Here is a 15,431-nt window from a genome sequence, read left to right on the forward strand (position 1 = left end):
TAGGGGGAGTTGGGGAGACAGGGTGACACCTAGTGTTGCTCGGGGCTTACTCCTGCCTCTGTGCTCATTCAGGTGAGATCATTCCTCATGGGGCTCAGTCATGTGCAAGGCAAGTACTCTACCTTCTGTACTATTACTCAGGTTCAAGAATTCATTTTCATTTGTTTTTGTTTTGGGGTCACATCCAGCAGTACTTAAGAGATTCCTTCTGGTTCTGCACTCAGTGATCCAGGCAGTGTTCCAGGGGACCGAACTTATGGGATGTTGAAGATCGAACCTGGGTTGACTGCAAGCAATGAATGCGCCCTACCCACCATACTATTACTCCAGCAAAAATTCATTTTTAAAACTGGATTTTATCAACTCTACAGTCTCTCTCTTATCCAGAATGACTTTATCTTACAGGTGAGACTTATGATTCTCTTAGCAAATCTTAACAAAATTTTGAGGTCCCTGATCTAAATTTAATTAGGAAATTCAAGGTCAAGTCAGAGAAACTTTAGACCTAAAAACACTCCTCTTTCATTGGACTTCATTCCATTTCCATAGGTTTAGTTTAGGCAGAGACACCACCCTTGGAGGCAGCTGAACTTTCCCATACCTTCGCCGAGCACTCATATCCACTGGCTCATCACTGATGTTTTCTTTGCCTGGCCTTCCAGCAGTCCTGCTGTCTCCATGAGGCCTGAGGTTCCCGTTGAGTTTCTCTTCGTAGCCCTTGACACTACTGCCATCCTGTTTGGTGGCTAACTCATGTGGCACCTCAAGATTTGCTAAATCCTTTCGTTTGAGCAGTGCCAACATTTTCAGACGTTCCATGGCTTCATGTCCCTCCATTTTGAGTCGTTTGGCCAGAACATCATCTCGCTCATCTGCCGGGTCTAAGCTCCGCTTCAGGAGATTCAAGCGAAGAGCATCTTCTGTCATTCTATCCATCCTATGGAGAGAAAATTACAAGTAATGTCAGAACCAAGTCCCTTACACCTGTTTAAGAGAAAGAGGGTGGGGGTGGTAAAGATATTATAACCATGGACCTATATACAGAAGTTCTGAGATAACTAACCTATTACCTTTCCAGAACTCTATATTAAAGGAGATTTCACCATTCAATCTAACCAGTGAGGCAAATATCAAATATTTTCAGTCATGGAAATCTTTGCTGTATAGACAGATGCCTGAAACAAAACACTACAATCACTTGGAGAGTCCATTAAAAGCCTCCATCTCTCAGGTCAGTCAGCCTAGGAAACAGTTCAGTGGACAGGAGAGTTCATGCTTTACATGCAGAAGACCATGTTTAATTTCAATTTAGGTTCAATTTCTAGCACTACATGAAACTGCCAAAAGTGAGAACTCTGAGAACTGCTGAGTGACCCCAAGTACTGAGTTGGGAATAGCCCCTGAATGTCACTACTAGGTATAGTCCAAAACAAAAATAAAAAGAGACTACAGGTCATAATGATAGTACAGTGGGTAGGCAATATTTTTTTTGCACACGGCCAACCCGGGTTTGATCCCCAGCATCCCATATGGTGTCCCCCAAGTACCAGCAGGAGTAACCCCTGAGCATTGCTGGGTGAGACCCAAAAAGCCCCCCACATCCCCAAAAAAGAGACTACATCTTCAAAAAATGAACCTTCAGTGACTACAAACTCAGTCACCTGTTTTGCTGTTGTGAAGGCCATACCTGGCTATGATAGGAAGCCCAGGGCCATACCAAAGCTGTGCTTGCAAGAATTAGACTAAGTCCTATTTCCGGTCCAGATGCTCTGGTTTTAATTCTCATACCAAATTCTTCTTCTGGGAAAACTCTAAAATGTTAAGTTCCTTAGATCACTGAACTTGTATTTTTAATTTGCCTATCTTATGAACAAAGAAATATAGAAAAGATAACTTAAGATATGTCTTCATTGTTTGAATTCTGCATTATCAGAAGGGAACTCCTTTGTTTTTTGCTCTAAATTATATGCAGATTAAGATTCAATATTTTATGATATTTGACTCCACTTAATGAAGAACTCAGGTGCTTAGGAAAATACGAGGTAATGTTTCTTTATTCAGTCAGAAAAATTATTAAAAGCAAGCTAACATTACCCTCCTCGCTTTGAGTTTCTGACAACATCTAAATATGGAATTTCTCCAACACTTTAAAATCCAGAGCTGGATAGGGTGGTGCTTGTCTATCATACATATATAAAATGTTTTTTTGGGCCACACCTCCTGTACTCAGGGGGTTACCTCTGGCAGGGCTCGAGGGACCATATGGGGTACTGGAAATTAAACTTGGGTTGAACACGTGCAAGGCAAAGCACCCTACTCGTCCTACTATCCCTGAAACTAGTCTCTAAATCTCTGTCTTACAGACCAGTGACTTCCCTTTAGGATTAAGTTACTTTGAGCTGGATTTCTGTTACCTGAATGAATATATCCTAATGGATAATGGTTAGATGTGCCAAAGTAAAATCAAGGTGGAGATACCCCAACGAACAGAAGACAGATCATAAACTGGACCCAGAGCACAGGCCCAACCTGGAGATAAATAAATAGGTAAAGGCAGGAAATAAGATAATATATGGCTGGAGGGATCGCTCGGGATGGGAAATGCATGCTCAAAGTAGACTAAGGACCAAAAATGATGGTTCTTAATATCTGTATTGCAAACCATAATGCCCAAAAGTAGAGAAAAAGAATGTACCTGCCACAAAGGCAAAGAGTGGGATGGAGTGGAAGTAGTAGGAGGGATACCGGGAACATTGGTGGTGGAAAACATGCACTTGTGGAGGGATGGGTGCTCTATCACTGTATGACTGAAACTTAATCATGAAAGTTTGTAACTATATCTCATGGTGATTCAATTTAAAAAAAAAAGGATAATATATGGCAATGAGTGAAACTGACCATAAAAAAGGACCATGTAAGAAAAGGGCCCCAGATAGAACAGCAATACCTCTATTGAAGGGTTGGCTGGTCAGACAAAACAAAAATATGGTCAGAGCCAGGGAAAAACTAGGAAAGCAAGACAAATTAAAAAAGCACTTCAAGAAGAACTAACTAATTGTGTTCAACAATTATAGCAGAAAAAAATGCTCTTCTTTAAGTTTCTGTTAACTATTGTAAAACTGTCTAGAACACATTCTGGTAATATGTCACAGAGTTCTAGGCCATGCTTGGCCAATTCTGGACTCAGTGTTTCCCCCAAACCAAAATCTAGGTCTGCACCAAGACAGAGGATGCAGAACAGGAAGAGGGTGGAATGGATACAAACGGTGAACAGAATGAGCACCTACCAGGTACTTGGTATATGCTACAAAATGTTCACAGTACTTATTTTCATTTAATCAAATTAAAAGATTAATAGTAAAACCTAAATTGTATTAAGTTAGAAAACATCCAATCTCAAAAATGATAAAACTTGGTTATTTTATAATTTTGGGTTTTTGGGTCATGCCCAGTGCTGGGGACCATGCGTGCTCCCAGGGATGGAGCTGGGGCTGGCTATGTCCAAGGAAACACCTTAACTCTGGTACTATCTCTTAGGCCCAATGACTTGATCCTAAAAGCTTAAAAGACCTCAAGATGGGGGCGGGGCGGAGGGAAGTAAAGAACTTCTTTGCATGCGGCATACCTGTTTCATCCCCAGCACTTATGTGGTCCCCAAACACAGTCAGAGTTGCTACTGAGCAGAGCCAATAGCCTCTGGGTACCACAGGTAGTATCCACAAACCCACTTCCCCCAAATAAAATAAACTCAAGATGATTGTAACTCCTCTTAGTTTTCAAAATTTACACTAAAATTGTTATCAAGGCAGTTTTGTTCATCTTGGGGTGGTGCTGGGAATAGGATCCGGACCTCTTTGCATATAATTTATGTGTTCAGCTCTTTAAGCTCTCCAGCTCCCAAACAGTATTTTTTTAGAATGTAAAAAAAATAAGTTTTAGGGACCCAGGGGTGTGGCTCAGTGGTAGAGCACCTGTTTTGCAGGCATGAGGTTCTGAGATCAATCCTGGCAGCCTTTTAAATCCCTGGAGGGGGCTGGAGCAATAGCACAGTGGGTAGAGTGCCTACCGAACTGACCCAGGTTCGATTTCCAGCATCCCATATGGTCCCCTGAGCACTGCCAGGAGTAATTTCTTAGTACAGAGCCAGGAGTAACCCCCGGGCAAAATCCCCGGAGCCACAAAGTACACCTTTAATCAAGTGCGTGTGAGCACTACAAGAAAGACTGCTACACTTACAACAACACTGCAAAGTGTGTTTGATTACCACATCTGTTTTTTTTTTTTCATTTTTGCTTTTTGGGTCACACCCGGCAATGCTCAGGGGTTACTCCTGGCTCTGCACTCAGGAATTATCCCTGGGAGTGCCGAGGGACCACATGGAATGCTGGTAACTGAACCTGGGTCAGCCACATGCAAGGCAAATGCCCTACCCGCTGAGCTATCACTCCAGCCCCATACCACAACTAAAGATATGCAAACACTGTGACATAAATGCTACCCCACCAGGGAGTACTACGACCAGAATATGCATGAAAGCAACTAAATGAGTGCAACCCCTGGTAAGCACTGAATCTGAGTATGTGAGCATAATCAGATATGAAAACACTGGAAATCACCACAATTAAGCCATGATCACAACAAAGGAGCAATAAAGGGGAAGGGGAAAAGAAAAGTCTGGGGGAAGGAGCCAGAAAGATAGTACAGCAGGTAAGAACCTTGCCTTGCATGTGCTCAACTCAGATTCCTGGCATCCGATAAGGTCTTCAAGCACTGCCAGGAGTAATTACAGAGAGCAGAGCCAGGAGTAACCCTTGAACACCGCTGGTTGTGGCCCCAAAAACAAACAAAAAATATGCTGGGGGTGGGGGGAAGAAATGTTTAAGAATCCACTTCCCACTATGGTTAAATCCTATAACTTTCATTTCATTCATATGTTGGGCCAGAGAGATAGTGTAGCCCTTAAGGCTCTTGCTTTGCATATGGCTGACCTGAGGTTGCCTGAGCTTCGCCAAGACAGGAGTGATCCCAACACACACACACACACACACACACACACACACACACACACACACACTCTCTCTCTCTCTCTCTCTCTCTCTCTCACACTCACACACACACTCACACAACACACAAATATATACACACATACACACACTATATACATATCACACAGAAAGAGAGGAGACAGAAACTAGCTTCAGGGTAGAATGATCTGGAGACACAACTATTAATTCACTTAATTCACTCACATCTCTTGCCCTACTATGCATTGTTTGCTTATTTGCAAGCTGCCTTCCCTCATAGCCACAGGGTGCCTGCATGAAACAATGTGTCAGGGCCACAAACACATATTCAGAGGAAGAGAATAGTTAGGTAAACAGGGCCAGAGAGATAGACTAGGGGTTAAGGCACTTGACTTGCATGCAGCCAACCCAAGTTTGATCACCGGCACTGCAATGGTTCCTCTCCACTGCCCAGCATTGACAGAAGCAGCCTCTGAGCCCCAGACCTAGGAGTAGCTCTTTGATGATGGGAATAGTGAGACAAAGGCAGATACAAAAGAAAAGACAGAGTAGGGCTGGAGAGACAGCACAAGTATGCTTTGCATGTGCGAGACCTACTCCACTGTTGTACCAAATGGCCCAGAACACCACCAGTGTAGCCTGGCAGTCACTGAGCACTGCCTAGATGGCCCTGGTATACTCTAGTGCCACAAAGCCTTAGAGGCATCACATCATTTTTGTTGGGGGTCACAAGGTGATGCTCAGGGGTTTCTTCTGGCTCTACACTTAAGAATTACTACTGGAAGCACTCTGAAGACCATGCAGGATGCCAAGGATCAAACCCAGGTCAGTTGCAGGCAAGGCAAGTGCCCTACCAAGTGACATCAAATTTTTATTGATACGTTTATGGATTTGTTTTCTTCTTTACTTATTTATTGCTTTTGGGGTAATACACAATTATGCTCAGGGGTTACTCCTGGCTCTGCACTCAGGAATTACTCCTGGAGGTGCCTGGGAGACCATATGGGATGCTGGGAATTGAATCCAGGTAGGCGACAAGCAAGGTAGATGTCCTATCTGCTGTACTCCAGCCCCAGAGTATGGCTCTGACCCCAGATATCCCTATGGATTTAAATAGCACTTATATGCTCATTTCCTAGTTTATATTTAGAGGCCTCTTTGATTCTCTATATAAGGGGTTAGAGCAATAGTACAGCAGGGAAGGTGCATTCCTTGCACACAGCCAATCCTATTTCAATCCCCAGTACCCCATATGGTACCCTGAGCCCCACCAGGAGTGATCCCTGAGCACAAAGCCAGGAGAGCCCATATCCAGGTGTGCCCCACCCAAAAAAGGGGGGGGAGAGGGAAAACACAATAAAAGCTATATTACCTTCTCGGGTTTTTTTCTTTTTCTTAATCTAAAGTTAAAATAATCTAAATGACCTTGGTGACTTACTATTTGATGTTACCCTCACTCCATCAGCCAACAAAATGACCTTTAAAAATCCAATCTTGGGGCAGGGGGACAGCTTAATGTTCCAGAGCACAAGAGTTTAAATCATGCTTTGGGGGGCAGAGGGTTAGCAGAACAGGTTAAGCGCATGCAAAGCAGGCTTTGCCTGCAGGAGGCTTGAACTAGATCCCCAGTACCACATGACCCATAAGCAATGCCACATGTGGCCCTGAGGTTTCCAAGCACAACTGAGGAGGCCCAGGTAGTCCCTAGCAATGCAGGGCCCAAGCAGCTTCACATTCTCAAGCCCTAGCACTGAACTGTCTCACCTGACTGACCAAGTACTGCTGAGAGTCCTTAGGCACCCCAAGCACTGCCTAGGAGGCCCAAACAAACAGAACACCCCCCCCCCCCCATCTTGGATACCAAAGAGTTCCCATAAACCACAACAATAATAGCATATAGGTCCTTCCACCATCTGATCTTGATTTACATTATCTGCTACTCTTACCCTTAAGTATTTTAGGTAATCCCAGTTTATACCTGTCAACCCTCAAATTGGACTGAAGAGTAATTTCATTACCACCATATCTATGAAAACTCCTTTGTCCACTGAGGCAGTTTTTTCTTGATCTGTGTTGTTCAAACATTTTAAACATGTCAGTATCTGTCTCATTATTGAATTATTTGTTCATTTCCATGAAAGAATAGAGGACAGCACTGTAGCACTGTCCTCCCGTTACTCATCAATTTGCTCGAGAGGGCACCAGTAACATCTCCATTATGAGACTTGCTGTTACTGTTTTTGGCATATCGAATATGCCAGGAGTAGCTTGCCTGGCTCTGCTGTGTGGGTAGGATACTCTCGGTAGCTTGCCGGGCTCTCCGAGAGGGATGGAAAAATTGAACCCGGGTTGGCCGCATGCAAGGCAGACGCTCTACCCACTGTGCTATGGCTCCAGCCCAACAAACAATGTAAAATAAATTATTTTATGCCTGCTAAGGGGGCAGGAGGGTGGGAAACTGGGGAAAATGGTGGAGGGATGGTCATCCTGGTGGTGGGACTGGTACAAGGACACGGAATGCCCAAATCAACTCTGTAAACCGCAGTGTTTGAGTAAAGTCAGGAAAAAATTAAAAAATTAAAAGAAGTGGCCAGCCTGGGAGTGTGGTGTACTTGGTCGTGTTTGAAGCCGTGCATTGGAGCCCATAACCTCTTGCTTCATGAGGACACCACTGAAGAGCCCTGGGCCAACACGGCCAGTCGTGGCCTCCACAGAAACTAGAGTTGAGGGCTGGGAGATAGCACAGAAGTAGAGCACTTGCTTTGCATGTGGCTGACTAAAGTCCAATCCCCAGCACCCAAGAAGGCCCCCTGAGCCCCGCCAGGAGAGAGCTCTGAGTACAGCCAGGTGTGGCCCCAAAACAAAAACAAAATCAAAAAGCAGGTGAAAGGGCCTGCTGTACTCTATCTCAGGTCCTTAATCCCTCTTTTTAGTAACTCATTTCACAGCATTTACAAAGTATTAGTAATACTATATTGGGGAAAAAAAAGAGGAAAAACTGGTCCTTTACCATAGATAATCTGGCATAGTGGTATAGAAATGATGCAGATTAATGAGTGACCGACCAATGAATGGAACCCAGCATATTTAGATCTGTCATTTTTCTTTTACTTCAAATCACTGTTTCCCTACCATTTTAAACCACCTACATCAGAATCTCTTCAGATTTATTAAATGCAGCTTCGAGGGCCCATATTTTCTTCCCCAATTTTCATCCAAGCATGAAGATGTACAATACTGTTAAAAAGAGCTTCTGGCATACACTGTTCCAGCACCACACCCACCTCCAGAGTATCAACATCTCTCCACCAAATTCTTAAGGTTCCTCTCACCATCCTATCCTCTTAGCATACTATTAACTGAAAATCCTTTTTATACTTATTTTTTGGGCCACACCCCACTGTGCTCAGGGCTTACTCCTGGCTTTGCACTCAGGGATCACTCCTAGAAGGGCTCATAGGATATGGGATGCTGAGGACCGAACCCAGGCCGGCCATGTCAAAGGAAAGCATCCTATTTGCTGTACTATTGCTCTGGCCCTGAATAACTGAAAGGTGAGGCCAAGGAATCTTTCTTCTACTATGTTTCTTGGTGTTTTGTTTATGGTGTTACATAACTTATGAATAATAAAGTTTCTCTTTCTTTCTCTCTCTCTCTCTCACTCACACACACACACACACACACACACGTAGGAGCTGGAAAGACATTACAGTGGGTAGGGCTCTTGCTTCACATGCAAATGATTTCCCAGCATCCCTAAGGTCCCCCAGAACCCTGCAGAAGTGATTTCTGAGCTCAGAACCAGGAATAAACCGAGTACTGCTGGGTATGGTCCAATAAGTAGACAAGCAATCTAGGAACTATGTAAAGTCTACCTTCTTAAACTGTGGGTTGCTACCCCATATGGAGTTGTAGAAGAATGTGGACATCATTTTAAAATAAGTATTTTCGGGTCACAGAGGTAGCTCAATAGAAGATAGCACATTATTTTGCATGTCACTGGATTCAATCCCCAGGTACAGCATTGTTTCTCCAGCACTGCTAGGTGTGACTCCTGAACACCAAGCAGTGCTAAACAATAAACAATTTCTTTATGAACCAATAATAAACACATTTTTTAAAAGTATTTATTTTTTTCTTTTTGTGTCACACCCGGTGATGCACAAGGGTTACTCCTGGCTTTCCACTCAGGAATTACTCCTGGCAGTGCTCAGGGGACCACACGGGATGCTGGGAACCAAACCCGGGTCGCCGGTGTGCAAGGCAAATTGCCCTACCCACTGTACTATCACTCCAGCCCCATAAACACATTTCTTAATGAAAACCAGAAAATGTTTGATTTGTATACTTATTTTATATATCTACATACCCTGGGCTAGAGCGATAGCACAGCGGTAGGGCGTTTGCCTTGCATGCAGCCAACATGGCCGACCCGAGTTCGATTCCTCCGCCCCTCTCGGAGAGCCCGGCAAGCTACCAAGAGTATCTCGCCCTCACGGCAGAGCCTGGCAAGCCACCCGTGATGTATTCGATATGCCAAACACAGTAACAACAAAGTCTCCAATGGAGACGTTACTGGGCCTGCTCGAGCAAATCGATGAACAACGGGAGGGCCTTTACTTTTACTTTACTTTACATACCCTGGCAAGAATTTCTTGGACAAAAAGGATTGCAAGTGGAAAAAAGTTTAAGAAGTCCTAAAATAAAGGCACAGGAGAGGGTCAGAGCAATAGAACAGCAGGTAGAGCACTTGCCTTGCACAGGGCAGACCTGGATTCAATCCTCAGAACCACATATGATCCCCTGATACCAGCGAGGAGTAATCCCTGAGCACAATCAGGAGTAAGCTCTGAGCACTGCCAAGTGTACCCCACCTCCCCCCCCAAAAAAAATCCCCAGATACAGGAGCTGGGATCTGGAAAAATAGCACATTGGCTTAGAATGTCTGTCTGGCAAGCATCCAATTGAGAATTCAAATCCCTAGAGTCCTAGAAGCGCTAAGTGCAATCATGGCAATTCTTCTGCCTGCAATCCCCACAACTGCAGGTGTTTTTCAGTTGTGCTGGAACCAGGCATGTCTAAGCAACACAAAAGGGGTACAATACCTGGAGAGCAAGGTCAACCACTCTTGCACATGCGTGTGAGAGTCAGTGACCTCTGGTGAGCCCAACAATGGTTTATTTGTAGGCATCAACCAACAGTATGACTGACCACTGGGGAGCACAGTGTTTCCCATTCTATCTGTCCCGAGTTATTCTGCAACTATAGGAGTGTAAATCTCAGAGAGCAACAGAGTTAAGTTTGCTACCTTCAGTTACTGCACCAACATCAACAACAAGGGGAAAGATGTAATTCAACAGTAAACAGAGTGGGGAGGAAATAAAAACCACCATCAAGAGTTAGCCACATTTTTTTTGTGTGACATCCTTTAGAACTTACCTATAAAACTATTTTGGAGAATAGGGAAATAGCTCAAAGAACTGGAAGACATGATTTGCAAGCCTATGATAATTCATATATTTTAATTGTTTTTTTCCATACTCAGCTGTGCTTGGGGGACTTTTTATAACCCCTGTACCATCATGTATTTTGTTTTGGGGGTATACCCACAAACTCAAGGGCTCAGGGATCACTCCTGGCAGGGATTTGGGGACCATATGAAGTTCCTGGGATTGAACTCAAGGTAGGCCACATGCAAGCACTCTATCCAATATACCACTGCTCCAGCCCCACAGAGACAAACATACAAATAAATTCTACCTCAGTTGTCTTCAGAGATTTAGTTCACTTTGTGCTCTCTACTTGCAATGTATAATTGAACGAAATTGCCTTTGTCTCCCACTCACTGGAATCAAACTGTACTTCCAAGTCCTGGCAAAAATCGCAGCACAATGGTCTTGTTCCACACATCTCCAACCTACACTAATGCAAACCAAGTAAATAGATGAGTAATTGCCAACCTACCAAAGGCTTCCTATTTCTAATCATTCCTGGTGATCATACATTTCCCAAAAAATGTAAACTCTATTTTAGTTCTCTAAAACAGTGCTTCTCACTTTTCTTCTAACTATGGCCCTTTTCAGACACTGTTTCCTTGCTGCTGCCCTGAACCCCAACAGTTCTAGAAGCTGGCTCCTCTAGTCTCCTGCAGAGGGCCCCTTGCCATATTTTGGGAGTGCAAGAAGACCATATGGCACCTATTTGAGACACATGGTCCCAGCTGAAAATGTGGCCAACATGGAATCATGGGGGTTGGGCTGGACCGAGCAGTGGTCAGGGAGGGCTTACTTCTGACACAATTTTGAGTGGACCCTATGGGTGCCAAGAATTCAAACTGGAAATGGCCATATTCAAGGCAAGCACCTTGCCTCCTGTAGTAACTTCCTGGATCCCATATGAACATCCTAAACTATGGGCTTAATTAATACTAGAGCACTAACATCCTTAATTTCTTTATCTTTGTCTGAGAAAGATATTTCCTAATTAATCATATTCAACTTTTTAAAAATATTCAACTATTTTTGTGGGGAGGGGGTTTGGGGATACACCCAGTGGTACTCAGGGGAATTTGTGGTATTAGGGACTAAACCAGGGTTCGCCATATGCATGGCAAGCACCTTAGTTAACCCCTGTACTCTCCAGTTCAACCTTCTCTTTTGCGGGGTGGGGAGGCACAGGGAACACAAAAAGTGGTACTTAGGGCTTACTCCAGGCTTTGCACTCAAGGATCATTCCTGGCAGGTTCAGAGGACCATATGGGGTGCTAGGGGATCTAATTCAGGTTGTTCACATATAAGACAAACGATCTATCCACTGTACTAACATTCTGGCCCCACTGATGTCTTCATGTTGTTGCTCACTGCCCATCAAATTAATTTGGGTGCAGGGTGAGACTGAGAGATAGTATAGTAGATATGGTGCTTGCCTTGTATGCAATGTCCATTATCATATATGGTTCCCCAAGCACTTGCCAGGAGTGATCCCTGAGTGCAGAGCTGGGTATACCCAAAACCAAAAAAAAAAAAAACTATTCTCAGGTCTAGCAAAGTATCTCAGTAGCTTAGAAAGATGCCTGGCATGAGCCTAAGCCCCTGGTACCCCACATGCACCCAGTACAACCCTGGCAGCTTTACTCTCTACAATCTCACACCACAGGAGTTAGGAGTGTGTATGTACCACAAAGTGATATGGCTCCTGGGGATCCCAACTAAAAAGATGCACAAGTGCGAGCATTTTAACTAAATGAGTACAATGGTGGGCACTATGGCTCAATGTATGAACACTGTAACCTGATGTGCTTCCCCCCACAAGCAACACAGCTAAAACTGTTGAAGGACTGAAGCCAGGTGTGTGTGATCCTCACTTATTGAAACACGGAAGGGAAAAGGGCAGAGGCAGAGAAAAATAATAAAACAAAATGTTGAGAAATACTTTTTTAAAAATTTTTATTTATTTTTGCTTTTTGGGTCACACCCAGCGATGCTAGGGGGTTACTCCTGGCTCTGCACTCAAGAATTACTCTTGGCGGTGCCCAGGGGACGATATAGGATGCTGGGAATCGAACCCTGATCGGCCGTGTGCAAGGTAAACGCCCTACCCACTGTGCTATCGCTCCAGCCCCGAGAAATGCTTTTTAAAAAATAAATTTTCCCCTTTTCCACAACAGTATGTTTTGGCCACAATTCAACTACACTAGCCTCCCTTGCCAATCCTTAGGCTAAAGTCTCACCAATACAATAAAGAAGATGTGATGAGTATTACTGCCTAAGAATTTTTAAAAGATAGCCAAACTCTTCCAAGGTCTTGCTCCTTCCATTTTCAACCCTGCAATGTGAAGGACAATACTGTACAAGCTGATCCCATAGAATCTCTTGAAGATTTGCTGCTATACTAATTGTTGTGATGTCTGGAGGTATGAAACATTTGGCTGTAATGGTCATACATTTGGCAGTGAAGATCACATACTTCAATTGTGGTGTTCACACATTTTGGCTACAGTGCACTGGAGATTGCACACTGATTCCATCACCCCTCATCACAAATGGTCAGGTCACCTGGCTCCCATTTCATATTAGGGGTGGTGCCAGAGGCTTTGACCTCAAGCTTTCAAGGCAAGTCACTTGCTCGACAAGTGTAAGTAACTATTTCCAGGCCCCCACTGAGTATACAAACTCCTGAGCCCCAAACTCAGATTAAGGAATGAGAAATTCTGGGGACAGAGATTAGAAACTGTTTTAGTAAGTCTTCCAAGTGATAATGCACTAAGGATGAAACCATTGTCCTAGAGATCAGGAAATATTCTAGTGTAAAGAATGAGTCTCTGGGGCTGGAGCGATAGCACAGCGGGTAGGGCATCTGCCTTGCATGCGGCCAACCTGGGTTTGATTCACAGCATCCCATATGGTCTCCCCCACCCCCAGCACCACCAGAAGTAATTCCTGAGTGCATGAGCCAGGAGAAACCCCTGTGCATCGCTGGGTGTGACCCAGAAAGCAAAATAAATAAATAAAAAGAGTCCCTGTATTATATCATACCTTACAAAGAGTTAATAGGAACCACCCAATTGGACAGTTAAAGGAATGTGTTCTTTCTGAGTCACTGCATTTCAGGATCTTTTGCAGTTATCAGGCATATTCTGTATGTTCCTTAAACCATTCTGGCCTCAGGATTCTTGTTTTAGAGGATACTCCAAAAATTCAAGGACTCCCAAGAGATTTGACTTATGAGTTATTACTATTAGTAGTCATCATACTAGAAATTGAAACAGGGACAAAGCATTAGCACAGTGGGCAAGGCGCTTGCTTTGTATGCAGCCAACGGGTAAAATCACCTGCACTGCATATGGGTCCCTGTGCTCGGCCAGAAGTGAACCCAGAGCACAGAGCAAGAAGTAAGCCCTGAGCACTGCAAAGTATGGCCTCAAAACAACAAAAAAGAAATTGAAACAAATTTTTAAATATTAACTCATTAAAAATAACAAGCCCACATTCTATATTAGCATCGATTTTTTAAATAAAATAACTTCCCTCCCTAAAGAATCACTTCTTGGCAATATTTTCAACTCTTGCAAATCTCTTTAATAACTGGATTCTGCTAACTACTTCTACATTTAATCTACTGTGAATTATGGCACATTCATTTTTTATATATTTAAAATTTAGTACATGTGGTCTAAGAATTTGAATAGCTAATTGTCCAAAGATGAAATGTTTTATGAACACTTGAGATGCTTAACATCTTTTTTGTTTTTGTTTTTGAGCAACACTTGGCCATGCCCAGAAGTTACCGTGGCTCTGCACTCACAAAATTAATCCTGGCAGTGCTTGGGGAACCACATGGGATGCCGGGGATCAAACCTGAGCTGGCAGCATGCAAGGCAAGTGCACTACCCACTGTATTCTCCCCCCCCCCCCAAAACACTTTCTCTTCTCCTACCTTTATTATAAAACAATGTAAAGTAAAACAAATAACAGACAATAACACACATAACTTATGAAAAAACTGCTGGTTCTCTAGAGAGCACTACCAAAAAATACTGTAAAAGGATAAAATTAATTTAAACTCTTCATAACTAGGGGGCCAGAGATAGCAGCAGGTAAGGTACTTGCCTTCCACACAGCTGATCTGGGTTTGATCCCCGGTATCCCATATAGTCCCCTGAACACTGTCAGGAATGGTTCCGGAGTGCAGAGTCAGAGTACCCCTGAGCATCCCTATGTGTGGCCCCAAAACAAACAAAAAAAAAACTTTTAAGAACTAGAAAATCGTTCAACTATGAATTGCTGTGATTCAGATTTGAGCTGGTTTGATTAGTTGCTATTTGTCTTTCAATATTCAAGTAAGTGGCAAACAATCTATATAGAGAAAACTTGGTTAAAAGTGATCGCCACTGCTTTGGGTGAAGAAATAACTTGGGAATAAACAAACCATTCACTCTGGTAAATTCTCTCCAGTACCCTTTACATATGCACCTCCTCACAAACCAAAATTCAAATACCAAGGTGGCAGTGGAGCTGGAAAGATACTACAGTCAGTAGGACAATTGCCAAGCTCAACCTGGATTTGATCCTGGCATCCCATATGATTCTCTGAGCACCACCAGGAGGGATTCCTGAGTGCAGAGCCAGGGTAACCCCTGAGCACCACCAGGTGTGGCCCACCCATCTCCCAAAAGCGGAGGTGGATATATTTAGAAATGAATGATGCTTGTCTGCAATCTGATTATCATTATCAACTTGCTGTGTGGAAGGCATTAACATTTTCACAGAATAAACCAGCTCAAAAGTTCCCTACTACTCTAAACTTTCCTATCTGCATTACATTTTCATTTCATCATCCTGTTATTCGTCGATTGCCTCAAGCAGGCCCCAGTAACGTCTCTTTCATCCTAGCCCTGAGATTATATTC

The 15,431-nt window shown here is 43.5% G+C and overlaps 1 protein-coding gene across 1 annotated transcript in view; it reads right to left on the reverse strand.

Annotated features, from left to right (window-relative positions):
• Nucleotides 1-15,431, reverse strand: part of GATAD2B (GATA zinc finger domain containing 2B) — an 82,107-nt gene that overhangs the window by 18,525 nt on the left and 48,151 nt on the right. The window contains exon 2 of the mRNA XM_056123830.1: nt 602-937. Within this exon, the coding sequence (XP_055979805.1) occupies nt 602-936 (335 nt within the window). The 5' untranslated portion in view covers nt 937. The remainder of the gene's footprint in view (nt 1-601; nt 938-15,431) is intronic.

This window comes from Sorex fumeus, unplaced genomic scaffold (genome assembly GCF_029834395.1).
Source record: "Sorex fumeus unplaced genomic scaffold, SorFum_2.1 ptg000047l, whole genome shotgun sequence".
Taxonomy (NCBI): domain Eukaryota; kingdom Metazoa; phylum Chordata; class Mammalia; order Eulipotyphla; family Soricidae; genus Sorex; species Sorex fumeus.